At 42.2% G+C, this 17988-nt stretch overlaps 1 protein-coding gene across 3 annotated transcripts in view; it reads left to right on the top strand.

Annotated features, from left to right (window-relative positions):
- Window positions 1–17988, top strand: part of CPLANE1 (ciliogenesis and planar polarity effector complex subunit 1) — a 181764-nt gene that overhangs the window by 2315 nt on the left and 161461 nt on the right. Inside the window, exons 1-5 of one of the 3 annotated variants that reach the window (XM_050943758.1) lie at window positions 2513–2950; window positions 6844–7010; window positions 8179–8314; window positions 8542–8661; window positions 13961–14193. In XM_050943758.1, coding sequence (XP_050799715.1) covers window positions 6930–7010; window positions 8179–8314; window positions 8542–8661; window positions 13961–14193 — 570 coding nt within the window. In that variant the 5' untranslated portion in view covers window positions 2513–2950; window positions 6844–6929. Of the gene's footprint in view, window positions 1–2512; window positions 2951–6843; window positions 7011–8178; window positions 8315–8541; window positions 8662–13960; window positions 14194–17988 lie in introns of those variants that run through there. The other 2 variants (XM_050943759.1, XM_050943762.1) reach the window with 2 other exon arrangements.

Raw genomic sequence — 17988 nt, 5'->3', positions numbered from 1 at the left:
GTAAATAGTGTTGACATAATATACTTCTGTAAGACTTTTAACCTGTTACTGTACAACGTGTTAATTATAAAAACTAAGTAAGCAAAGTCTGAATGAACTCTACCCTAACAGCTAGTTGGGGAGGAGGAGAGACTTCAGTAGCAAACTGTACTTATGTTAATACACTTACTCTGCATAGGTATCTCGCAGATAGGAGCTATGTAGCTCCAAGTGATCAACTTTGGCTCGAGTTGGGTTACACATCACTTTAGGACTGAATGCAGGGGTAGTGAAATGTTATCAGTGTTGTCTTTATTGTCTAAGCAAAGGAGAACAACTGTGCTTAACTTGTCCCAAATGAGGGGGTCAACCTCAACTGAACAGACCTCATTAAGCCAGGGTCTCGAATGCCCTGTGAAAGCAGTGAGGGATGGGGATAGGTGTCCCAGCCAGGAGGTATGGACTCTTTCGAAGGGTCTCTGGCCTGGTTTAACCTGTTCCTCCCCACTGTTCAAAAATAGAGTTAAATAGGCTTCATGTTAAGAGCCTTTTGTTGTTTTAAATGCTGAAATCACTTGTGGTGGGACTGTGTTTCTGCCCAGCCTGCTAAGAGCTTAAAAGTCAATAAGAGCTGACTAAGGGTGGTGGGATAAATGAGAGAGGTAGCTCCCTTTTATGGACACCCAGACAGTCAATAGCTATAGAATTCTCCTTAGCAGCTGTACCCTAATTGCCTTAACTGTAAAGGGTTAAGAGAAGCTTAACCTGAGTTGGCACCTGACCAGGAAACCAATAGGGAGGCTGTACCCTTTCAAATTGGAAAAACTGCTGGGTGTGTGTTTTGTTTTGTTTTTTGTTTGTTTTTGTTTTCTCCTGTCTCTTGGGCTGGAGAGGGGGGAAGGAAGCAACAAGCTGTAAGCTTTAAGCCAGGAATGGGAAATCATCAGCATCATACCTCGAAACTCCTCATTTGGAACCCCAGATATGTAAGCACAGGAAAAGTTAAGACGTGATTAGGAACATTTTTGGTTGTTTTGGTTTGTGGATTGCTCTGTGCTAACCCCAGGTGCATTTGTTTTCCTTGTAACCTTTAAGCTGAAATGCAAGAAAGTTATTTTTGGTGTTTAATCCCTAAAGCCTGAGTCTTCAGATGTGTTTGTTTCTTAATAAGTTACCTTTTTTCAAAGAATTCTTTGATTCCAAAGTCCTTAGACAAGGGGTTGGTCAGTGCTCACACTGCTAAGGCAACTGGTTGGTATTTTATTCTCAAGCCTCCCCAGGAAAGGGGGTGAAGAGGCTTGGGGAGATATTTTGAGGGGATGGGGATTCCAAGACTTATAGAAAGAGACCTTCTAAAAACGTTAAAATGTATTACCGGCACACAAAACCTTAAATTAGAATGAAAAATGAAGACTCAGCACACCACTTCTGAAAGGTTGCCAACCCCTGATCTAAAGTATAGTATGTCATAATATTTAATCATCTGTATGTGATATTATGCAAAAAGGAAAATGCAGACTGTGGGTAGCTTTCTACATTGTTAGATCTCATCCTGTTATACTATTGATAACTTTGAAAAATACAGATTGTAACTAAAACATGAAAACAACTGGTTGAATGATTTTTCTTTCAAACCTTTTACTTCAGACTCAGAGCAAAACGCTTGAAGATAGGCTAGGGCAGTGGTCCCTAACCTTTTTGTGACCAGTAGCACATTCATGTTTTCAGAAGAGTGTGGAGGGTGCCAACAGTTTTTCAAGGCTTATTTTGTATTTGTACATTAAATAATGTGAAAAACATCATTTAATATTACATAATATATGAATCCATAAGATAAAAAGGATAATTTTACATGTAAAAGGTATTAATTAAATTATTAGGCAATTACTCTTTCACCTTACCATGTGAATTTGCTCTTTTTTATCTATCTGTAAGAAAAATTAAGGTGTTTTTACAAAATAAATATAAACATTCTGTCCATTCTGCAGAGGCAGAGCATTTTTTGTTTTTGTTTTGGGGTTTTTTGGCAGCAGTTCCGGGCAGTGCAGAGAGAAGCCTGAGAGAAGCCATCAGGACAGAGAACACCGGCGCCCGCAGGACTCTGTCCCCAGCAGGCACGAGACCCTGGCGTCTCTCCCCTGCTGGGCATTAGGTGGGCCCCGCGCCTGCCAGGGACTGAGAACATTGGCGCCTGCAGCCCTGGAGTTCTCTGTCCCCAGGAGGCGCGGGGCTGTGGCTTCTCTCCCCTGCTGGGCACTAGGCAGGCGCACATAAATGCTCCGGCGAGCCCCATGGTGCCCGCGGACACCGTGTTGGGGACCACTGGGCTAGGGTAAACCAAGTCTGCTGTTGCAAATACACCAGCCACCGATGCTGGAATTAGAGGTGCTCGAGGTGCAGCAGCACCTGAGCAGGGTTTAGAGTTTTATTCAGTACAATAGCTGTCAACACCCCCACCGCACACATTGTTCCAGCAGCTACGCACCAGCCCATGGCAATAGATGAAAAGTAGGGGCGGGGTTGCTGCAAGGTTTATATTTGAGGAGCTACCGGTTGTGTGGCGCGTTTGTTTACATGGCTGTTTAACATCCAGCTGAAGGGAAGGAAGCTGGGGCGTGTGCACCGCTACGCTCCGTGCCTGCTCCCGCGGACGTGAGCCGCTCGCACTGGTCCTCGGCGAGCCCCGATTTCTCAGCACAGCCCCCTGAGGGAGCGCATCCAGCTTGGGGTTATGCGGGCAGCAGCCTCCGCCAGGCTGCTCTGACTGTGCCCCGCGGGCGCCGAACCCAAACAAGGCGTTCGGAGGGAATCACTCGCCCCATTGCTCCTTCCCCTCCCCGCGCGCCCGCAGCTGCGCACTCCAGTCCACTCAGCTCCCGGCTCTCGCGCTGGATGCAGCCGGCAGTTGGGCGGGGGCGGACGCCGCTGTAGCCGGGCCCGTGGCTCAGCCGCTGTGCGGGGCAGAAGCGCGGTGAGTGTGGGACGGGCCGCGCTCTGCTCGTTCAGCGGGATCGGGCCGCGGTGGGGACTTAGGCCGAGGGTGTGGCCGAGCTGGCTCGTTCTGTGCTGCTAGCGCCCGGACAGCCTGGGTCCCGCGGCCGTTACCGCTCCGGGACCACAGGACGTCTCCGCGCGCTGCGCCCCCGTCTGTGAGGCACAGCTCGTGAGGCGAGTGAGTTGAGGGGCCCGGGATGGGGGACGAGGAGCCATTGCATCCCCTCATATTCAACACCACAACGTAACACCCCCTTTAGTATGGAGGTAACCGCGCCAGGATGCGATCCGCCCTTTTCCCCAACGCGTTTGAGGTTGAGGCAACAGGGCCTGGCATATAACATACCTTTTCTCTACTTCAACATGGAGGTAGGTGTGATATGCACCAATGCAAAGGTAGCTTGACCCAGTTGGTAATGCCCTTACCTTTGATGTAGGATGCTACCTTGAACGGTGCATCCTCTTCTGCTTTCAATAGGAGAGTATTGAGGTAATGAGGTTTAGCACATGATTCACCATTTGTTGGAATTAACAGTAATATTCAGAATTATGAATGTTAATATTGGAGACCACCAAACCTTAATTTAACCATACATTCCTTTGAGTCCAAAGGCCAAATGGTATTTTATATAATAGCTTTTAAATCCTAATAACTAAGCAGGTACTACATCCAATACAGCAGTAGTTCCCAAACTGTGGGGCATGCCCCCTTTGAGGGGGATGTGGCGGAAGGAGGGATGTGGGGATACTTGGCAGGGCCTGGGCCAGCCCCCATGGGAGATGGGGAGGGAGCACCAATCAGCCCAGCTCGGCCCCCAGCTCCACTTCAACCCCCAATCCATGCCCAGCCCAGCTCTGGCCCCAGCCCCAGCTGTACCCCGCCTCCAGCCCATTTCTGTCCTCATTCCCTCTCTTCCGCCAGGCCAGCTCTATGTTTAACCTCAGCTCCTTCCCCATCCCCAGTTCTGCCCCGAGCTCTGCCTTCAGCCCAAGCTTTGTGCAGTAAGGGGGGCATGGACAGATTCCATTAATTGTAAGGGAGAGCGTGACAGGAAAAGTTTGGCCACCACTGCAATACAGTAACAAAATATTCATAAGCATGTGATCAATATATTACAAAGAGAGAGAACCTAGCTAAACTGTCTCATCTTGGTGTGCTCAAGCATGATCAGATAGTCTGGCAAAGAATTCTACATTAATTTTTTGTACCCATCAACAGATAAATGATGACATTGCCAATTAATAACAAGCTAAAAACCAGTTTGGGCAGTTCACCTTTATTTCTGGTCTTAATCCAGATAAAATTTACCTTCTCCTTTTTCACCAAGGTCTTTCCTCTTATTTCTTCTGATCCTTCTCGCTACCCAACAGTTTTTCTGTTGCGTATACCCTAATTTTGAGGCAACACTGGTATGTGGGGTGGGAAGGTCCATGTTGGCTTCTTCTAAGACAGAGTCTCATTATCTTATTTAAAACCATCTGCAGTCACCCCTATCGATCATAGGTCTTCTTTTTAGAAACTTCCCTTTATGTCATTAGTTCCTCTTTGAACCAGGTTCCTCCCTACTTTGTTCCTTCTAGGCTTGTAACTCATTATTCTGAAGGTCTTCCTTTACAATACTTATATTTCCTTAACCAAACTTAAACTAACTCTAATTCTTTAATTTCATATTTATTCTACACCACCTTAATTTAAGTCATGTGCATGCTCTCCAGTGCTTAGATTTTAAAGCAAGAAGGGACCATGCTGATCATCTGGTATGATCTATGCAACAGAGGCCAAAGAACCTCACCCAATAATTTCTGTATCAACGTAGCAGAGCAGAGACACTGAGTATTATGGTATGATGTACCGTCTTTAACGGAGGAGGCCCTTACTTGATGCGTTCTGGTAAATACTGTGCTATCTTATACTGAAGGCAGGAAAGAAATACAGTTCATCAGCACACATGATAGGTCCCAGTGTGCTACACCTCAAACCATACAAACGTTCACATTCAATATGACCGAATAAAGACAAGGGGTCCAAGCATCCAATATATTGTTTCAAACTATGTCCAATACTGATTCAGTTAGCTGTCAACTGTAGTAAACACATATCCTCTTATGTTAAACTGTCAACAAAGACTTGCACTCTGCTGATGTGGGTTACCTAGTTCCCATGTCTAAAGATGCTCATCCAAGCCCCATATTGGTGTGCCACTTTTTTAATGGATCATCCTCAGATTTTGAATCATTTGAATTCTCCATATGAGTCATTCTTAGAGTCTGATTATGGGGCCTTTAGTGCTCAAACCATGTTTCTGTACTGCTTGAGCTAGAAGAATAACTCCATTAGCTGTAGCTATTAGAGGGGGATAAAGATACAACTAATTATTAATTGGAGATGTGGCCCCACACAGACATGTTGTCTTGATGTGAGCAGCCTATAGAAAGGATAGGCTTCTAAATGTAATACTTCATCTGAGCAGCTCCCTTGGTAATACATATCAAAGCATTACATCGTGGGATATGTTGTTTCAGAGGGCCATGTCACTGTATTAAAGATGAGGCTACATTGTGGAATGTGATGTGCCTCACTCTGGACCCCGTGCTAGATGAATAATTAGGGCCCTACTTAATTCACGGCTGAGAAAAATGTCATGGACCATGAAATCTGATCTCTCCCATAAAATCTAACTGGGCTGTGGGTGCCCCAGCCAGGGGCTCCTACCATGGGCTGGGTACCAGCTGTTAGTCCTGGCCCAGGCTGGAGAGGGAAAGGACTTACTCTTCCCATGCAAAGGCTGCTCCTAGAGCTGGGTCAGACCTACTTCTCTGAACTTCCCTCAGCTGTAGGAAGCTGCTGGCCAGGACACACTCAACCCAGGTGGGAAGCTGTGACTCCAGCTGTCAGCTCCTGACCTGGGTGGGAGGCTGCTGGGAAGACCTGCAGATACGGCAAACACCTCCCCTCACCCAGAGCCTCTGACCCTCACTTCTGTGCTGCTGCTGCTGGTGGTGGTGCTGGCTTTAGAGCTTGGTCCTTGGCCAGCAGCCACTGCTCTCTGGTTGCCCAGCTCTGAAGGCAGTACCCCTGCCATCAGCAGCACAGAAGTAAGGGTGGAAATTCCCGACCCCATTTTGGGTCAGGACGCCCCTGGTTACAACACTGAAATTTAGAAACACCTAAAACTATGAAATTGACTATTTAAAAAAATCCTGTGATTGTGAAATTGACCAAAATGGACCTTGAATTTGGTAAGGCCCTGTTAATAATGAACTGTGCTAGTGGTCTGCTTCTCGATACAAATGTACATCTTTGATTTTGAGTTGTTTGGATTCACTCCTATGATGATTAGTTTTACACAGTGCTGTTGCTTATCAAGATATTGTTTCCCTATCTATATGTCTTTCTTCACAGCTTCCACCTTTACTTACATGTGCTGCGTTCATTTATTTACATTAGTTAGATTACTTCACTGTGTGTTATGTGGAACCATAAAATGTCATAGAGTTTAAGCAATCATATTGTACTGTCATGGTAATTCTGGTACAGATGAGTTCTGTGCTGAAACCTACTATTGTTGCTTTGGTATTTAAGCATAGGGCTAGAACAGCCAAGGTTTAGCTAAGCATATTTAGCCTACGTTAATTATTTACTTTGTCAGCCAAAAACCGCGTCACCTGTTAATACTAAAAATGGGCCCAAAAGTTAAAATATATTTCACAAATGCAAATAATCCACAAGTCCAGTTTATTTTGAGAATAAAAATGCTTGGGAATGATGTTTGTGTTTATTTAGTATGTGGAGACTAAAAATTGTGTTCTGAATTTGTATCTTCCGAAAACTAAAATGAAAACCAGCATATTTTTTTCAATCTTTTACAGATATGTTGGCAGACCACCCTCCATTCCCTTTTTTTTTTTTTTTTTTTTTTTTAAAACTGTTGTGATTACCAGGAGTGCTAATAAGCATGGAGATCAAGTTAGATGTTTTAGTCTCTACGTGTATCAAACATAGGAAACCTTGGCCTCGAATCTCTTGGCTGGGACAGGTGAGAGTCTGTAGTTTTTTTAATTTAAACTTAACTGTACATTAAACATAGTTTTGATTAGGTGGCAGTTATTTAGCAACTCAGTTTACAAAAAACTTCAGGGAATTGTTTAGAAGTGCCATACTGGTTATTAAGTTAGAAGCAACAAGACAAATCACTGGATTTATTGCTGCCATTTTGACTTCATTCCAAAGGTTCAATATTGCTCACAATACCTGATGGAAGACTTCTTTTGATAGCTGTATGCTTCACAAGAGTTCATATATATATATTTTAATTATAATTCCTATTGGCGTTATTTGGTTATATGCACTAAAAAAATATGTTTGAGATTTTATTCCTCCCCTGGGACAACCATAAGAGAACTCAACTATTTTTACCTACGTTTAGTATCTGACATTCTTGTAATAATGTGCTATGGGAGATAGCAAGGGCCTGGAGCCAGGAGTGGAAGTTGCTTATTTTACTTAAAGATTTCTTTAGTTTTGCGTATATTCGTGCACAGATACGGGAATGTATACTTAACCTGCTATAGTCACAGACACTACTGCCTTTTAGCCAGCTAGCACCTGTACAAAAAATACACAGTTTATTAATGACTTTGATGGGCATGAGTTTACTGTATCCTTTTCTTTTAAAACAACTTATGAAATTATGTATAAAACTAATTTAAAGCAGTATCAATATTGCATGTTTAAGCATTTAGTAGTCAGGAAATGCTATAGGTTAAACATATAGCCTTAGCTCTCCTCTCTTGCATATATACATTACAATAGAGTCTTTATTCATATGTTCAAATGTTACCTAACATAGTAGAATTTTTCTTTCTTTCATTGTATCATTTGAGAGACAGTATGTAACGGTTTAGGGCCTGATCCTTCTTCCATTGAGATATATGGCAAAACTCCCATTGAATTCAGAGACATAGGATCAGATCTTTAGGGCCTAATCCTGCATCTTCTATGCAAATAATCTTATTCCGGTAAGTGGGAATAAGGATTGTGGGGTCAGGCTAATTAAAAATGATGGGCCAGATTCAACCCTGGTATAACCCTCCCCTTACTGGTCTTAAACACCGTTCTCTATATCTGCATCAATTTTCAGGCAAAAATATAAAATAATAAGTATCATTTTTGAAAACTGAAATATTCCTTTTTCCTTTTAACAGGAAAAAGAAGCTGTTTTTCTTTTAGATGATAAATGTATAAGTGAAATTAACCTGTTATCAGGAAAGACAAAGAAGAAAATTCCTCAGCTTCAATCATTGTTGAAAAATGTTGTCGTCTTAGCAACATCAAGAAATGGTTAAGTATTTTCTCAAGTTCCAATTCAAATTTTTGTTTTCATTTAAGATTGCAACAATTTAGAAATATACAGTACTGTAAAAGACTGTGATACTGTGGCTGTCTCCACACAAGCACAGGATCTGCTAGTTCAGAGATACTTGCAGGATTGGGGACAAAATGAGGGAAGATAATTTTAAATACTTTATGGTAAAACAATTTAAGAAGTCTTTTCCCTATGAAAACAGGTGCTTGGTTGGCAGGAATAGTTATAACAGGAGAACTATTTATTTGGAATAAAGACCAGGACTATCTGAAAATTGTACCAGGAATTGAAGAATCTAATAAGGTGGTTACAGCAGCACAAGGTAGGAGTTGGCAATTTCTTTTTTATTAAAATAAAAAATAGAAAACAAATGTTGACAAGAAAGATCTTCCTTTGATGATTAAATTTAATTTACTAAATAATGACTAACTTTTATTTGGCAGAAGAGAGAGTTGTAAATCTAATTAGTATTTTGTGTATGCCAAGCTAACTCTTAGCAAACCTTAATCTTTTTATTAACAGAAATGTTAATTACATTTTGGATTTCCAAACTCTTAAGATTCTGTCTTAAACAGAATAAATTTGTGGTTTTTGACAGTTGGATGGTGGGGATGAGGGTAAGACAGACATGCATATAGATCCTTTAATGTTTTAAAGTGCTTTGTTCCTTCTGTTAAAATTAAAAAGCACTTTGTGAGAGAGCTGTCTGGTCACCTGTATTAACCACTGGTCACATGCTCCAGAAGGGAAGACTTGCAGGTGCTCAGCCCAGTAGGACTTGCTGAATAATCAAGGTTGATACACAGCCCAAGGCCTGATCTAAGAGTGGAAGAATTGTGGAATTCCATCTAGGCGAGGTGAAGACATGAGCCTTAACATCTGATGTTGTTTATTCAATGAGACAAGAAGACGAGCCAGAGATGTCTCTAGCCCTGTAACCATGACAAATGTAATAAGTGTTTCCAGGGGATTGCGTCCTGAAGGGTGAACTCAAAGCGAGCACTTTGCTTCAAGGAATTGTGAGTGAACTCAGAAGCAACCATGGGGGTAATGGTAATGGTCAAGGTAAGGTAGTAGGAGAGACATCTGTGCTTCCATTGAACCCACCACTTGCTCTCCTCTCCCCATGAAATGCCCCTTCAGAATCTTACCCCATTCATTCCTATCCCATGGGTGGCCATGAGGAAGGGGTTCCCCTTCCCAGCAGTATTGCCACGCCAGTATACTTAACGGGATATGCCAGTGGAGTGTCTCTTCTTCTGATAACAGGATCTTTGAAAGTTGGTATATCTGAGTCTGAGATGGGATCGCTATCTCTTTCTCTACCTGCAGCAGGAGCAGCTTTCTGGCTGTCCCGGCCTCTTCACAACAGGGATAAGACAAGACTTAGAGTTGCTGCTGAAGTTAGCTTAGTTACACAGATAGCTCTGTCCCTGAGCCAACAACTCTCTGTCAAAATGCAACATCTTCCTCAAAGAGAGATCTAGATCTTAAAGGTCTTCTCCTCACCTCTCTGTAGCAATCACTCCCCCCCCCCCCGCCCCCCAGACAGTTCTCTCCTTTAAAGGCAAAAGAGAGAGGGGGAAATATTCTTTCTTCCATTACAATTAAAGATTTCTTCTTGTCACTGGGATTTATTTTTGTATAACACTTACAGATGAAGTTGTTTACATTGATTTTGGTAGCACCCAAAATGTGGTAGGAGCTTTCCAAATACCAAGGAAGCCATCATTCAGGCAAGATGATCGAGTAGATAATTGACAGCATGCGTTGTTAGTTATGTTTCTAGTTTTTTAAAAGTTAAACACACTAAATTCCCTATTCTCTGTACACAGTTCAACCTCATCCTCCCCCATCCCAGTTTTCAACTTCAATTCTAGTATCCTTACATATCTCTCCTAGCATTCAAGCCTATCTTTTCATATAAAGGAGCAATTCATTCATGAAATAAGTGAAATAGGTAAGTAGAGGACTTACTCAGCTAGTTTCTTGTCCTCATAAAAGTGAGTCTTCAGGAGTAATTGAAATAGTGAGGAATCAGCTCAGGTAGGGCACTCCATGCATTGAGGTGGTATGTAAAATTGAAAAGGTTGTAGAAGAGTTTTTAAACTAAGGGTTGGTGGAAAGCTGACAGGTGTGGAGGAACACATGGTTAGGAAAGACACATCCCTTGGGGAAAGATTTCTTAAAGGGGATACTCTATCAACTTTTATCCTCTCCTCTTACTGTAAAGTACAAGTAAGAGTTGAAGAGAAACAGGCAAAGGAAAAACATTACCATTCAATTACTTCACATGAAGGTAGACAACTAAATATTGACAGATTTTATAAGTGCTTGTCTACAAATCCAAGAAGCCTAAATATAAAGAGGGGTGAACTTGAATGCCCAGTATTAAATGAGGATATTGATATGATAGGCATCTCAGAAATTTGATGGAAGGTGGTAATCAATGGGACATGGTAATACCAGCATATAAAATATATAGGAATGACAGAGTAGGTCACGCTGGCTGGAGTGTGGCACTATATGTGAAAGAAAGCATAGTGTCAAATATAGTAAAAATCTTAAATGACTCAAACAGTTTAATCAAATCTCTATAGATAGAAATTCCATGCTTGAATAGTAAGAGTATAGCATTAGTAACATACAACCAATCACCTTATCAGGATGGTGATGGCTATTGTGAGATGGTAAGGAGATTAGAGAGGCTACAAAAACAGAAAACCCAGTAATGAGGGATTTCAGCTATCCCTATATTGACTTGGAATATGTCACCTCTTGATGGGATGCAGAGATAACATTTCTAAATGCTGTTAATGATTGGTTCTTGGAGCAGGATCTGGTCCAACAGGTAAATATAGCTGATCTGCTTGGTAATAGTGGCCATAGCACATTCTTGTAGAGGGATAAATACCAAAGAAGCTTACCACAATAGCATTTAACTTCAAAAAGGGGAACTACACAAAAATGAGGAAACTAGTTAAATAGAAATTAAAAGGAACAGTCACAAGAGTGAAATACCTGCAAGCTACACAGAAACTTTTTAAAATCCTCATAATGGAGGCTCAAATGGAATGTATATTCCTAATTTAAAAAAAAAAAATCCCACCATGGCTAAACAGAGTAAAAAGGTGGTTAGAGGCAAAAAGGCATCCTTTAAAAATTAGAAGTCAAATCCTACCGAGGAAAACAGCATAAACTCTGGCAAATCAAGTCTAAAAGAATAATTAGGCAGGCCAAAAGAGAATCTATCTTTTGCTAGTTGCTCTTCAAAAATTAACATCAATTTTTTTTTGAAGTACATCAGAAGCAGGCAGCCAGCTAAACAATCTGGGTCCAGTGGGCAATCGAGGTGCAGAAGGATCACTGAAGGAAGACAAGGCTGTTGCAGAGAAACTAAATGAATTATTTGTTTCGGTCTTCACTGCAGATGATATGAGGAAGGTTCCAGCTGTTCTTTTTAGGTTTTAAACTGAGGTGTTGGTAGAGGTGGTTTTGGAAAAAATAGATAAGTTAAACAATAATAAGTCACCAGGACCAGGTGGTGTTCACCCAAGAGTTCTGAAGGAACTCAAATATGAAATTGCTAGACTAACAACTGTGCTTAACCTATTACTTAAATCAGCCTCTGTACCAGATGACTGGTAAATAACTAATGTAACTCTGATTTTTAGAAGACTCCAGAGGCGATACTGCTAATTGCAGGCTGGTACGCCTAACTTCAGTACCAGGCAAATTGGTTGAAACTGTAGTAAAGAACAGAATTATCTGATGCATAGATGAACCTCATTCATTGAGAGAGAGTCAACCTGGCTTTTATAAAGGGAAATCGTGCCTCACCAATCTGTTAGAATTCTTTGAGGGGATGGACAAAGGTGATCCAATGGATATAGTGTATTTGGATTTTCAGAAAGCCTTTGGTAAGGTTCCTCACCAAAGGCTCTTAAACAAAGTAAGGCATCATGAGATAAGAGGGAAGATTTTCTTATGGACCAGTAGCTGGTTAAAAGATAGGAAAAAGGTGTAAGAATAAATGGCCAGTTTTCACAGTGGAGAACAGTAAATAATGAGGTCCCCCGAGGATCTGTATCCTTGTTAAGCATTTTATTTTCCTGTCTGCAATATCTGATTGTCACAGGATTGCTCTTTAGTACAACACGATTCAGAGGCAGCATATTTGTCTTGAAATGTTATCCAAAATTTCTGGAATGTGCAATTTTTTCAAGCTGCCCTATGACAGACATTCTGTACACCACTAATCTATGACAAACTATGCTGAAGTAAGTGTTTTGTAGTGATTTATTTTAGCATTCCAGGTCAGTCCTCAATGGATTTTAAGACTTTCTCATACGCGTCCTCACTCATCAGTTCATTAAGTTCTGAAGGGTTATCCACAGTCATCTTGATAAGCCAATCATCGTCATAACAAGATTTATTGACATGTCCTGGATTATCTGCAAGGGTGGCGTTAATTTCAACATATCCATAAACAGTCTGGAAAATGGAATGAACAGTAAGATGGCAAAGCAGACGATACAAAAAATTACTCAAGGCAATTAAGTCCAAAGTTGCGTCCAAAGCTGCATTACAAAGGGATCTCACTAAACTGGATGACTGGCAACAACATGGCAGATGAAATTCAGTGCTGATAAATGCAAAGTACTGCACACTGGAAAACACAATACTGTGCTAGATAGCAATTGGTCTGACCCAGTATGGCCATTCTTCTGTTCTTATGGCATGAAGGTTAATGTAGAGATGGTCATAGGGAAGCAGATAAATGGGACATCAAGTCTGCCATCAGTGACAGAATGGAGGGACCCACAGTTATGAAGATGGAAATTTAGAATCTTTAGAACAGTTATTATAAAGTTGACTTTGTGATGATGGAGAAGAAGGGAGCCAGTGGATGGGTTTACATGGTCATTTGAGGCAAAGTAAATAATCTTAAAAGCTGTGTGTTGCATGGATTTTAGAAGGAGTGAAAAGTGAAGAGAGGAGAGATTACACTAATCAAAGTGAAGACTGTCAACTGTTACCCAATCACGATAAAGCAATCCCAAAAGAAATTTTTAAAACAGGTTTTTTCTCTTGCCTCATCTTTACATAGGATATCACTGTATGGATTGATGCTACTGCAAAGCTTTCTGTGTCTGCAGTTTACACTGAGATGTAATGCATGCTGCCTCCTTTGTCTATTTGGAGACTTACTTCAACAAAGTTTGTTTGACTTATACCACCACTCTTTCTTGTGTCTCACATACACAAGAGTTACACTTGGTACATATTGTCACAGTTTTAGGACAATTGCATCTGTATTCTCCCTCTGTGGTCCTTTGAGGGCACTGACCTAGGGTTTCTGTCTCCCAGCCATCATCTCTCTTGGGCGAAGTGGACCATGGAGGGAGAGAGACCCATGCAGTTACCCTGATATGTTTGACAACACTGATTGCTGTTCGTATGTGTCTTCCTTGTATGAAACTCACTAAATGCTCTTTAAAATATGTTTTAAAAACTGGTTTGATGCCAGTTAGTACTCCATAACTTTTTTTTAGTAAAATCTCTTTATGCAAATCTGTGGACACTGAAAAACAGTCACTTTTCTGACATTATTTTTCCAGAGTGCGCCATGAGATTGTATCTGTATGTCTCAGGAGATGGTAACAAGGTGCTACTCATTACTCCTACTGCATGTATCTTTCTGTGGGAGAGCACAGAATGCAAAAATATATCCTCTCCTAAAAATCCTTCACCGGCTGGGCGTTGGTCACAAATTGTTCCTGAGGAATCAGTTATATTGCCTTCCTCTGAAGATAAAGAAACCGGAATGAGTGCGGATTTCATCAAAAATGAGGTAAAAAAAGTATAAAATAGCACTGCATGCGGTGTACTTTTTGAAAATGTAAAAACAATTAGAATACTTATATGTATTAATATGAAATAGTAACTTTCCTGTTTGTGCTTTAGAAAGCAAAATGAGTTAGATACTGGTTGTGGAGAGTCTTAGCAAACATGGCAATGATTTTGAATTGAACAATAGCTGGTCACAGCCATGAACTTTAGAATCGGCTTTTACTTAGGGGATTTTGGAGTGGACCCTGAGATTCTTCACAAAGAAAAAAAAATGTGCTGAGGGATATTTTAATTCTTGGTCCCTGTGGTATTCCACTGTGGGTGTGCATGCTCTCCGTGTGCCTAAAACTGGAAGATTTTTCACTAGCAGCATTCGTTGGTCTATGCCTGTGCCACCTCATTGTGCCATACGAAGGGCATAAAGATAGGCACAGACTGTCTGCCTTTCCAATTCCTTTCTACATTTCATGACCTGAGAGAGAACCCTGAAGTGTTGGCAGCTTCACTAGAATTTCTGCTTCAGATCAGGTTTTTCTGTAAATAGTTTTACCTTCTAGATAGTTTTAGTAGGTACCATTTTGGAATCCCGGAGTTTCCCTTTTCATTCTCCCCTGCTTAGTATACCTAAGATCCCCAGTTCAAGTCCTGCATGGTCTGCTCCTCCTCTTCCCAATGAGTGATCCCCCACCACTTATTTGTATATTGGCTTGGAGAATCCCACATTCCCTTCGTGTGCAATATTTGTAATTTTTTTCCATCCTGAACCCAGCAATACTGAAAATTCCAGCTCCAAAGATACCTGATTGAGCACTCATTGAGAAACTAGTCCAAACCTGGGTCATCCGCATCCCGGGTATGCTGGCCAGGTGTACTTAGTAGCACCCCTCATGGCTGGATTCTACATAACTCTGAACCATCAGAAACCAGGCCCAAATACTCTAATCTGCAATGGGAGGAGGATAAGGACAAATACCCTCCTAAGAAGTGGGAGAAATCCCCTCCTGAGGCCTCTATGAAGAGGACTGCATCCCCTGTTCTTTCCAAATGTAATACGTTTCTGTGCCCCATTACGGATGTCAGGAATTCATGGGGTCATGGATCCCAACCACTAGTACTGAGGTCCAGAGGTACCCCAAAACTGCTAGAGAGAAAAAGGATTGGCAGCTGCACCAGAGGTACTGCACCACAGCACAAGGAAGGAGGTTTTGGTGGCACCGACATTCACCACCCAACCTAAATTGGCACTATCTGCTTCATCAAGAGGTAAAAGCCCTTCGTATCCCCCACTGTTAGATCATGGCATATTATCTCTTATGACCTGACTCTGTACTCTGACCCGGAGTCGCTGATACTTTTGGAACTGGTAGTCTCTAGGGAGATATCCACATGATCAGTGTACCATATTCCATTACTGTATTTCAAGGCATACTGTATCAATGGCTCAACTGGCAGAACTGAATATTTTTACTTATCTGGTGAACTAGAGGTTGAGACAGTGACTCTTTTGCCTCCCCAAGGCACGAGTTTAGCCCCAACAGGGATTCCCACATCTCCTGGTCACGCTTCCACTCCAGGAGGGCACACTGCTGTGCTCGTGACCAATGGTATCCCCCTCATCCTTACAATCTCACTCATTAGCCCTGTTAGAGTTCTTGGGATCCTTACTTCACACCTCCTGAGTCAAAGGATCTGACCGTTAGGGCACTTTGAGGAGAGGAAAGTGATCAGGAACAGTTAGCATTGATTCACCAAGGGCAAGTCATGCCTGACTAATCTAATTGCCTTCTATGATGAGATAACTGGCTCTGTGGGTGAGGGGAAAGCAATGGATGTGTTATTCCTTGACTTTAGCAAAGCTTTTGATACCATCTCCCACAGTATTCTTGCCAGCAAGTTAAAGTAGTATGGGCTGGATGAATGGACTCTGAAGTGGACAGAGAACTGGCTAGGTCGTCGGGCTCAGTGGGTAGTGATCAATGGCTCCATGTCTAGTTGGCAGCTTGTATCAAGCGGCGTGCCTCAAGGGTCGGTCCTGGGGCCAGTTTTGTTCAATATCTTCATTGATGATCTGGAGGATGGCATAGATTGCACCCACAGCAAGTTTGCAGATGGCACTAAACTGGGAGGAGTGGTAGATAGGATACAGAGAGACCTAGGCAAATTAGAGGATTGGGCCAAAAGAAATTTGATGAGGTTTAACAAGGACAAGTGCAGAGTCCTGTAGTTAGGACGGAAGAATCCCATTCACTGCTACAGACTAAGGATCGAGTGGTTAGGCAGCAGTTCTGCAGAAAAAGACCTAGGGGTTAGAGTTGACAAGAAGTTGGATATGAGTCAATAGTGTGCCCTTGTTGCCAAGAAGGCTAACAGCATATTGGGCTGTATAAGTAGGAGCATTGCCAGCAGATCGAGGGACGTGATCATTTCCCTCTATTTGACATTGGTGAGGCCTCATCTGGAGTACTATGTCCAGTTTTGGGTCCCACACTACAAGAAGGATGTGGAAAAATTGGAAAGAGTCCAGGGAGGGCAACAAAAATGATAGGTCATGTGCTCCAACCCCCTAATGAGGAGAGGCTGAGGGGACTGGGATTATTTAGTCTGCAGAAGAGAAGAACGAGGGGGGATTTGATAGCTGCTTTCAACTACATGAAAGGGGGATCCAAAGAGGAAGGATCTAGACTGTTCTCAATGGTACCAGCTGACAGAACAAGGAATAATGGTCTCAAGTTGCAGTGGGGAGGTTTAGGTTGGATATTAAGAAAAACTTTTTCACTAGGGGGGTGGTGAAGCACTGGAGTGGGTTACCTAGGGAAGTGATGGAATCTCCTTCCTTACATTTTTTTTAAGATCAGGGTTGACAAAGCCCTGGGTGGGATGATTTAGTTGGGGATTGGTCCTGTTTTGAGCAGGGGGTTGGACTAGATGACCTCCTGAGGTCCCTTCCAACCCTGATATTATATGATTCTGTGACAGAGAGGATACACATTGAGATGATTCTCAGCCCCTTTGGGAGTGTTTCGAGGAGGAAGATCAACAGAGACTCTGTCTACTCACAAGTTGTTTGACATCCTCCAGACTGCAAGCCCTATCAAGCTGGCGTATCCAATCAGGAAAGCTGTGTTGGAGCCAGCCAGGATGGTCTGGCATACCCACCCCAAAATAGGACAGAGAAAAAGTAAGAAAACAGAATATTTGTTTTCACACCATACCCCAGATTCTCTGGTGGTTCAGGCCATCATTGAATGTAACAGGCTTCACCAGCCTAAGTCTGTTCCCTCTGACAAGTACACCAAAAGATCAGATCTCTTTGGAATAAAGAGTTCTTCCTCTCCCAGCCTTCAGTTTTATATTGTAAATACCATGCATTGATTTCTAAGTATGACTTTATTAACTACAGCACATTGTCTGCGTTGGTCAACAAACTTCCACAGGAACTCAAACACAATTTTAGGCCACCACTGACAACTGTAAATTGGTAGCTAAGTCATCCCTTCAAGCTTCAATTAACACTTGTGACACTGCTTCCCACTCCAGGTCATCTCTCATTGTCATCAGGCTTCCCACTCCAGGTCATCTCTAATTGTCATCAGGCATGCTTCATGGCATTGCTCTTTTGGGTTTCCCAAGGAGATTCAAGAGACTGTGGAGGACCTCCCCTGTGAGGGCAACAATTTTCATAAAAATAAAAAAAACTGATGAGCCTGCATCCCTTAAGGACTTATGTGCAACCTCTGCACTCCTTGGGTATTTATACATCATATTGGAGGAAGTACTCCAAACCATCTCCTTGTAA

The sequence above is a fragment of the Gopherus flavomarginatus genome, chromosome 3 (genome assembly GCF_025201925.1).
Source record: "Gopherus flavomarginatus isolate rGopFla2 chromosome 3, rGopFla2.mat.asm, whole genome shotgun sequence".
NCBI lineage: Eukaryota > Metazoa > Chordata > Testudines > Testudinidae > Gopherus > Gopherus flavomarginatus.
Note: the sequence above shows the minus strand (reverse complement) of the source record. Positions and strands in the feature narration are given on the sequence as shown.